We start from the raw sequence: 9,129 nt of genomic DNA on the forward strand, positions 1-9,129 counted from the left end.
CATTCTGCATTCCATTTGGTCACATTTCCATCATCTCTTTAATCAAATATGTCTTAGTGACTGAGAAGTACTCTCAGTACATTTCCTTACATATATCCAATTGGAAGATGTGCCTTGGGCACACTATTATGGCTACATCAACAGTGAATTGTTCAGAGCTGCTCAAGTTCAAGGCTAGCCTCAAATCATGTAAAATTGATCAGACTAATAAGCAGGGGAAACACTATAATGTGGCCATATGGTGTCTGTTTTTGGTTTCTGGTCTTGAGTAGTTCATGCTTGATGAATTGCTAGTTGGCATATATCATATACATAATTACTAGGCTTACTTTTCACTTTGCAATATAGGTATCATTCTTTTTCTTTTCATTGTATCTTTGGTGTGTCTGTCTTCTTATTAGTCTTGTTTACTGTACATCTTTTCATTTTAGATTTTGTCTCTTTCAACTTACTGCACTTCCATCTTCTTTGCTTGCTTATGACATTCATCTTCTCACTGTATTCTTTTGCCACTATATGCTTCTATCTGCTTTAGTTCTTTGTACATATGACTTCTTCCAATCCTCCTGCTGGCAGAACCACCCACACCAGTGAGAAAATCATCAGACAATATAGCTATCACAACCAGGAATAATATCTGTCTTGCCCATTGTAACAAGGCCAAAACTAACATCAATAATGATAAGTTTCTTATCTCTGTTCCTCCCATTCTCCCTGTTATATTCTCTAATCTAAATACCACTAACACTAATGCACCTTTGTATTGTCCTCCAATCCTACCTCCTCATCTACACAACCCACAGGCTCCACTCTAACCTTCAACCCTACTAATACAAATATTATTAATACTATGATCTTGGCACTTGCCAACCTCTCTCCCTTAAGGCTCACCCAAGATACATGTAACTATTTTTAACACTGCTTCATTTTCTTTGTCTACTACTGCTACTTTTACTTGTTCCACCACTACCCCCTCTTCCTCATTTATTACTGCCCTATCTACTACTGCACTTACTTCTGTCATGCATATTTCATACATTTGGATCTCAGATCAGATCTACGATTTGGTCCACCAATCTGATATCTAGTCCACAAATCCACTATCTGATCCACAACACAGTTATACCAGTCTACAGCTCATTCCTAAACCCAGAACCTTAATTCCCAGAGATGTTCAATGGAATTGGGGTCTGGAGACTGTGCTGGCCATAATAGAACATTGATACCATGGTGTTCAAACCATTTTGTGGCCAACTTTGAGGTATGCTTGGGGTCATTATCTTGTTGGAAGATAATGTCCTCTTCATCAATTCCTGACTCCTGCATACCTTTGAGTAGACACTCCTCTAGAATGGAGATGTACTGCTCTGCATTCATTCTTCCCTCTACCTCACAAAGAATCCCCACTCCATTCCACCCCATACAACCCCATACTATCATATTTCCTCCCCCAAACTTTAGTGTACCCTTGACTTCCCTTTCTCCCAATGATTCTCCTGCCTTTTTCCACACATATTCCTAGCCATCTGACCCCGTTCTATTGATTTTAGTCTCATCTGACCAAATCACCTTCTTCCAGTCTTCCACAGTCCAATGTTAGTGCTTTAAAGCAAAAGCCAGCCTTTTCTTCCTATGAGCTACTGAAAGAAGTAGTTTTTTCTTCGTGGTTACAGCCATAAGATTGGCTGCCTTAAGGATGTTTCTGACTGTTTGAGTGGAGATGGGAGTGGGGATAATGGAATTGATGAACTTGCTGGCTTGAACAGCATTTGAAGCCTTGCCAGATAGAATTTGATGAACAATAGCTCTTTTGTTCTATGGAGTAGAGGACATCCCATCTTATGATTTTCCTTCTCTGGCATGTTCTGCTTTATGACTGTAGTAATAGTAGACTTGCCAAGATCAGTTTTGGAAGCAATCTGCCTAGTAGATAAACCAGAGGAGCAGAGAACAAGGATATTATCCTTTTGAGCAGAGAAGATGGGTTTCATGATGATTATGTTAAATTTCATGATATCATGTGGGTTTATACATTCCAATTATATTAAAATCAGACCATATTATTATTATGGCATCACTTTCATTAAGAATATTGTATATGAATGGTCTGATTTTGTGATTTTAATATATGTACAGTCAAAAAGTATCTGAATGAGTCATCTGATTAGACTTACCATATCTTGCCCATATATGGTCGGATTCCCACGACATATATCTCAGATTTAAGCTGTGATGTATGGCTTTCAGACATGCCTATATACCATTGTATTATGTTTAGAATCTAGCTTGCTATTATCCAATTACACAAAAATGCATAAACATTCAGACACTTTTTTGAGCCACTGTATTTGAAGTGTGCTTTCTTGAAAACCTATGCAGCATCTAAATCCTCTGGATGTCTCTCTAATTGATGTATACACAGGGATAAGAAGTCAAATGGATCCATATTAGTATAAAAGCCATCCATTATGAATGTTGCTTTAACTAGATTAAATAGTAGAATTGGATGTACTCCATGCAATAGATAAAATAATGAAAATTCAGTGACATTGCTGGTACAGTAATACACCGTCATTTAAGTTTCCACCATCATTTGGGTTCGAGTCAGATAACACTCGATCCCACAACCATTTTAGTCATAATTTTTGTTGGATATTTTGTATTTCATGCACAACTACATACCACCAACATCTGTATACTAAAAATATTTCATCTGAAAACATGATGTTATGTTTTGTAGCATGAATTTCATTGTTTTGTGCAACAAATAATGTACTCCCTTTCACCTCCCTCTTGGAGTGTCAAAATATATAGTCATGACCTCCACTTATCATATTGTCAAGCTCCGCAAGTGATCCCACAAGCCAACAACGTGCCACAGCAATGCCGGTCAAGAGTATCTGAAGTAGACTATTAGCAGATCTAATCAATAGAATGAAGTAAGATGCAAGCCTAATTTGATCAATGCAAATCATTTGCCATGGGCCCGTAACACAGTTGCGTTGAGCTCAGTGTCATTGTTTAACGGCTCATCCAAAGCAACAGCACTTGTCAACTCACATAGTACCTCTCAAATGGCCAAGCATGCACTATCTATCACCCAAAAAAGCGGCTCACATGTGTGGAGCCAGAGAAAGCAATCACCCAAGTCATAGACATATATGGATCCCAACTCAAGAAACTGGAGTCCGAAAGAAAGCCTTTGAAGACCATCTGCCAGGAGGTAGCAGAGGAGTGGAAGGAGAAGGGAAAACCAGTTATTGTTAGCTGTGAAACAGTTCAAAGACAACTCAACGGAGGATGATCTTGTGCCCAGTTTAATGCTGAGACCAATGCTTGGCTTACAATGGAGGAGGAAGAGAGCATTGTTGGATACTGTCTCGCACTTGCCAAGCGAGAATTTCCACTTAACCACAAGCATCTCAAATTCCATGTTGATGCTCTCTTGCGAGCGAGACTTGGAGACTCATTCCCTAGTGATGGTGTGGGGAAAAACTGGACTGACTGCTTCGTTGGACGGCATTCAGCTCAATTGGGCCACTACTGGAGTTCATCGTGAGATACAGCTCGTGGTTACGCAATCAATCCAAACACAAATGTGGAGTGGTACAAGCTTCTCGAAGAGACACTCGAGGAGAAAAATATCGAGCCAGATTGCATTTGGGCTGCCGACGAAAGTGGCTTTTAGCCAGGTGAAGGGTTGAAAGAATGTGTATTTGGTCCTGCAGGGAGGAGCAATCAGTACCAGCAGCTTGATGGTAATCGTGAAAATATCACGGTGATGGTGACAATCTGTGCCGATGGTGACGAAATCCCTCTGACTGTAAGATACAAGGGGAAATCATTCTTGACCAATTGGCATCAAGACAATGCTTTAAACACATTGTCAGTTATTGACTTCAATAAATTCAATCAGATACTTACTAGTTTCTAGCGTCACACATTCACCAAAGGGTTGGACAGATGGTGTCCTTGGTTGTTTATGGATCAAGGATTTTGACAAGAAGACATGTGCGAAGGCAAACAGTCGTGTGCGGTTGCTTCTTGTAGATGGTCACAACTCCCACTACACTCAGGACTTTCTCGACTATGCATGCCAGAACAATATCCACATTCTCTGTTATCCAGCTCACGCAACTCACATTACCAAGGTCTTGATGTTGTCGTGTTCAGCCCACTCAAGCGCTATTGGACACAAGAAAGAGACAAGTATGAGTGAACAAAGAGACGCAGGGTTGATAAAACAAACTTCATTTCTGTATATAGCAAGGCACATCGAAAGGCATTGACACCATACTGCAGAGACACCAATTACCTCTCAGGACCATTTGCCCACCTTCACATCAACACCATTCACGCCAACTTGGAAGCGAAAACACAATATCCTTGACCATGAACCTGAAACAGAGTTTGAGCGGGAGTGTCAGGATGCCTTGCGAGATGCGTACAAGCGTGAAGCTGGCTATAAAGGAGCACTGTATGAAATGCAGTCCACTGTTGTGCTGCAGGGCATGTTCAGTGATAGAATGTCAAGTCAGCTTGCTGTGCAGAAAGAAAAGAGGAAGGGAAAAAAGCAGGAGCAGTTAGTTGGTGATGGGCTTCGAAGGTTACTCACAGGAGATGAGTTTTACAACTCTGTTGTTGAACACCATGAAGCTGCAGATGCAGAAGCAGTGGCATGAGAAAATGGTCGGCAGGAAAGAGATGAGCGTGCGAGTTTGATGAAGGTGTGGAAAGAAGAGGATGGAAAGCGGCTCGAGCGGAATGAAGTGTGAAGGCAAGCATACAAAGATGAGGTGAGGCAATGGGAAGCAGAGCGGGAGTGAGCAAAACTCGAGAGATGGCGGATGACATGGGCCAAACCAAAACTAGGAAAACTTGAAGCCCCACTCCCAAAGCCAACACTGGCTCAGATAGATGATGAAGAGGCAGATGAATACGAGCCTTCAGATGAGGATAGCAAGGAAGAGCGTTGATTCAAGTTAGTACATGCTAATTATGTGCTGTATCTTATCTTACCAACTGGGTGCTGCATGTACCTTTTTTGGGCGACCCAAATGACGGTGGATGCACGATAACACCTAGAACAGACCAAAGTCTTGTTGTATAATAAGGTCTTGCTCGATGTTCTTGAAAATTTGATACAAGGAAGATTAACTAGTTACAAACACATTGATGAGAGTGATTGATGATATTTTGACTTGTTGTGTTGTGGTAAACCTTCTACATTTGCATGCTCAAACGACGGTGTATTACTGTAGTCATATTCTCTGAAAATAAGGCCTGATGTATCTTATCTCACCAATGTGTAATATGCATACCACAACTTTTTATAATAGCTTCTTGGATATTGAAATGCCCCTGCTCAACAACTCCATTAGCTTGGGAATTGTATGTTGATATCTTGACTTAGGGAATATCAACATGCATGCATGAGTAATTGCTCAAATGCTCCTTTAACTTTGGGTCTATTATCAGTCACAACCTGATTAATGGCTCTATAACAGCATTATAAAATTTCTCAAAATAATTGGGCCATAGCTTTTGCAGATACTTTTCACAAGGCTCACCTTTAACATAGTGTGATAAATAATTTCTGGAAATGACAAGATTGGAAAATCCTCTAATTGGAGGCATCTTCATAATGTCAACATAAATTTTTGATGAATATTGTTGCTGGGGTAGATATTGTGATATGTATATTCTTAGCACTGCAAATTTGGCAGTCATGTCAAGATTGCACATTATTTTTGGCATCCAAGTATAAGTGAGGCTAATAAATTCTGTAGTGTATGGTCTTAAAAAATGCTTGTACACCCTTGTGTCCTAGCCCTTCATGTGCTTCATTAAGACTGGCTGCTCTCTTATTAGCAGTAAAGACAACAAGTAGAGGTGGCCAATTAAACTATAAGGACATCTGGTAAACAAATCTATATCCTTGTTGCAGAAAATGTAGCACCAACATTCTTAATGTGGTGCATAATTCTATAAACATCAATAGCACATTTCCAGATAAATCTCCATATATCAGGGTTTTATTCCAGTACCTCTAGTTTATTTTGGGTAGATAGACATACATAGATCATTTGACCAGTAAGTTATCAACAAAAACATTTGCAATATGTGGTATTTCTTCATGTAGCATAAAGCTAGTACACTTTGGAAATTTGGCAGGTGCATTCATATATCCCATAAGTAATGTAGTCAACCTAGAGGAGTTAGGAAAGCCATTAAATCTTGACATTCTGGGTACATTTTTTCTAGCATCAAATCTCTAAGACAAGCCAAAAACAGTGTAACATTGGTGGCCTGTAAATAATCCTATGAAGTCATCCACAATTGGAATAAAGCCAGCATTACATATAGAAATTTTCTTGAAAGTCATGGAATAATTGCAGTTTTCCATTCTTCTTGAGTATGCAAAAATTGGACTCATCATTGTTGGGTGATTTGCGATTAATACCATTGAGCACAACATATTCGGAACATCACTTGGTATCATGGACCCCCAGTTTGGAGTGAGCAAGATGGTTCGCCACATTGGTAGAACATCAAACTGCAGGATGCCAGCAGTGTCAGATTGCTGCATCCTCAAACACCATCACTGGTCCATCTTCTTGAGCATTGTCTGCAATGTCCATGGATGTGTTGCCAGTACATCATAATGAAGGCACACATTAGCAATTGTCGATACAGGACAGGAAGGCCAAATTTTTAAAAACCAATCATAAAAAGGCAGATCAGGTCAAGACAGAGTATGAATGGGATTCTCATGCATAGCAGGCTCAAGAACACATTCCTCATGTGCAAGAAGCTCAGGACAAGGCTGCCAAGGAGGCAGGTATATAAGAAGCTTGAGAGCAGGCTCTGGAGCATGCTAACCATGAAAGAATGGAGTGGGAGCATATCCACCAGGCCAATGTTGTCATGCTGAATGTCACCGAAGGAGATCACATGAGTAGGTCACCCATTCGTCCATCTCAATCCATGGCTGCTCATGGCACAACACAACAACACCGCTTAACACCCCCTCACTGCACTGGGAGGGACTATCTCTCCCATCTCCCAATATTGCCTCTTCTGGCTTACAGTCGAATGCACTCCTACAGAGATTCTCATTATTACTTCCTTTTGCTGGTATATGCTGCCTGTTGTGAGTGTTATTACTCTCCAATATATCATGCTCATTGTTGTTGCTCTCCTTTGCTGGCATACATTGCCCATCGCAGGCATTCTCACACTCCCATTGGAGCTCATAACAATTGGGGATTGCAATTGTGTGATCAGAGTCACATTCTTTGTTGTTGTAAGTTTCCTTTCAGCCTAATGATAACATGGAGCTGATTCTCATCACTTATAGCACTGTCTCCTTGCCCCAATACCTCATCACATCACCATTATTCAAATCCCAAACACTGTAGGTTATTGTTTGTATTAATATAATTGTACTACTAATTTACAACCAGATAGTATCCTCTGCTCATGTTGCAGCCTCGTCAGTTCAGTTTTCTGGCCCTTCATATGTGTCTCACCCAGCATTTCAGATACCATGCTTAGATTGGATGATAAGTCTTGCCCACAACAATACAACCATGCATCATATAATCATCAATACCACTTCCTTTACAGTATTTGCTACACCTGTTTGTATTCCCCATCCATGGATCACAAACCCTGAATACCACACATGGCACTTTATCTCTTGTGGCCATCTAGTCATGTTGAAGAAGACTGAGTTGTGACTACATTTCTGGAGAGCCCAATACCCAGATGTGCACCTGTGGTTTTTAGCCATCCAGTATTTGACTCGAGGGCTCAATTGGAGAGTGTTTGTGCACTTTAATCAGCTTGTCGGCTCAACTCATGGTCCCCTCATCCCCAGCCCCCCCCCACTTCATCACATCAAACCAACCTTTCGTTTGCAGTCCAACACTCCTTGAAATATACAAGTCTCAAGTCCGAGTATCCATATGCCCATTGATTCCTTATGATGGGCAGCATTATGTGGCGCATTGCATTACATTATTGACTGTCAAGTCTGTTGTCTACCACACTGTTTGGTCCTGTGACAAATGCTTATATACACTACCATGTAGATCATGCCGGTTCCAATATCAACAACACAGTCTCCTGGGCCAATATCAACCTCTTGCTAGGGTTGACAAGCCAGGGTAGCTTCTGGCCTATCCTTGATAACTGGACCAAGGCACAGAAATGGCATGGAGAATGGTCATCCAAAAATGAAGTTTGGTTTCAAAATTGTCTACAAGACATGCAGTCACATAAGGAGAATGCAGTCATCACTCATGCTCAGTGGGTTAGGAAGTGTCATAAGCACACTGGATATACACTGTCTAACCCTCAAATGATTGGGACTGAGGCACAAGCGGCATATCTGTGTTGTCAGGTTGAGGGTCTACCTTCCATGACAAATTTGTATGATGTGTTATAGGAATACATAACTCCTAGTATCCAATCTCTAGAGAATAGATATCATTTACCTTGTCTAGTTGAATCCATTACTCATGTGTTCATTGTATAGAATGTGCATCAGTATTACTGCATAATTGATCATATAGTAGCAAATTCCAAGTGTTGCAGGTCTTCTCCGATCTTGCAGGCATGGCCATGCTCAATGCACTTAGTCTTTTGATCACCTAACACTGATGGTAAAATATGCAGCTAAAAGGGTTGAAGGGAAAGGGTGGGGGGGAGAAGGGTATAACTGAGGTACATTATATTTTCAAATGGATTCCTTTGCTCATACTGTAATTACTATATATCATCGAAGCGCCGACCAAAGGGGTGTCCTTACTTTGTATAACTAAATTTAAAACCCACCACTGCTACCATTGCCAAATTGTTTCCTATCCTGATTGCTGTTTCTATTAGTGGGTACACCCTGAGATTTCTTTGTGAGTGGCCATTGATACTAGAATCATAAGATATGCTAGATTTAAGGATCATGATAGAAAGGAGATTTACTGGTAGTCCCACAAGGGCATTGTGAAGATGAAGCAGTAGTAACAGTCACAACATTGGATGATGATGCAACTAGATGACCATGTGAATGAGTGGTGAGGATACCACGTAAAGGGTCAGGAAATGTGCAATTCCAGGACTGAAATG

At 40.7% G+C, this 9,129-nt stretch overlaps 2 protein-coding genes across 2 annotated transcripts; both read left to right on the top strand.

Annotated features, from left to right (window-relative positions):
- Positions 1-4,424: 4,424 nt before the first annotated feature.
- Positions 4,425-4,682, top strand: DFJ58DRAFT_662402 (uncharacterized protein; the record flags this gene model as incomplete). The annotated part of the gene is made up of 1 exon (XM_041382299.1): positions 4,425-4,682. A coding segment is annotated over one exon (258 nt), but the record flags the coding sequence as incomplete, so codon positions are not given.
- Positions 4,683-6,987: 2,305 nt separating this feature from the next.
- DFJ58DRAFT_842664 (uncharacterized protein) lies at positions 6,988-7,557 on the top strand (the record flags this gene model as incomplete). Its single annotated transcript, XM_041392865.1, has 5 exons — positions 6,988-7,153; positions 7,230-7,306; positions 7,361-7,417; positions 7,467-7,495; positions 7,545-7,557. The coding sequence occupies 5 exons, from the start codon at positions 6,988-6,990 to the stop codon at positions 7,555-7,557; spliced, it is 342 nt and encodes a 113-aa protein (XP_041242472.1).
- Between the last annotated feature and the right edge of the window lie 1,572 nt (positions 7,558-9,129).

This window comes from Suillus subalutaceus (genome assembly GCF_016647625.1).
Source record: "Suillus subalutaceus strain FC151 chromosome Unknown DFJ58scaffold_74, whole genome shotgun sequence".
Taxonomy (NCBI): domain Eukaryota; kingdom Fungi; phylum Basidiomycota; class Agaricomycetes; order Boletales; family Suillaceae; genus Suillus; species Suillus subalutaceus.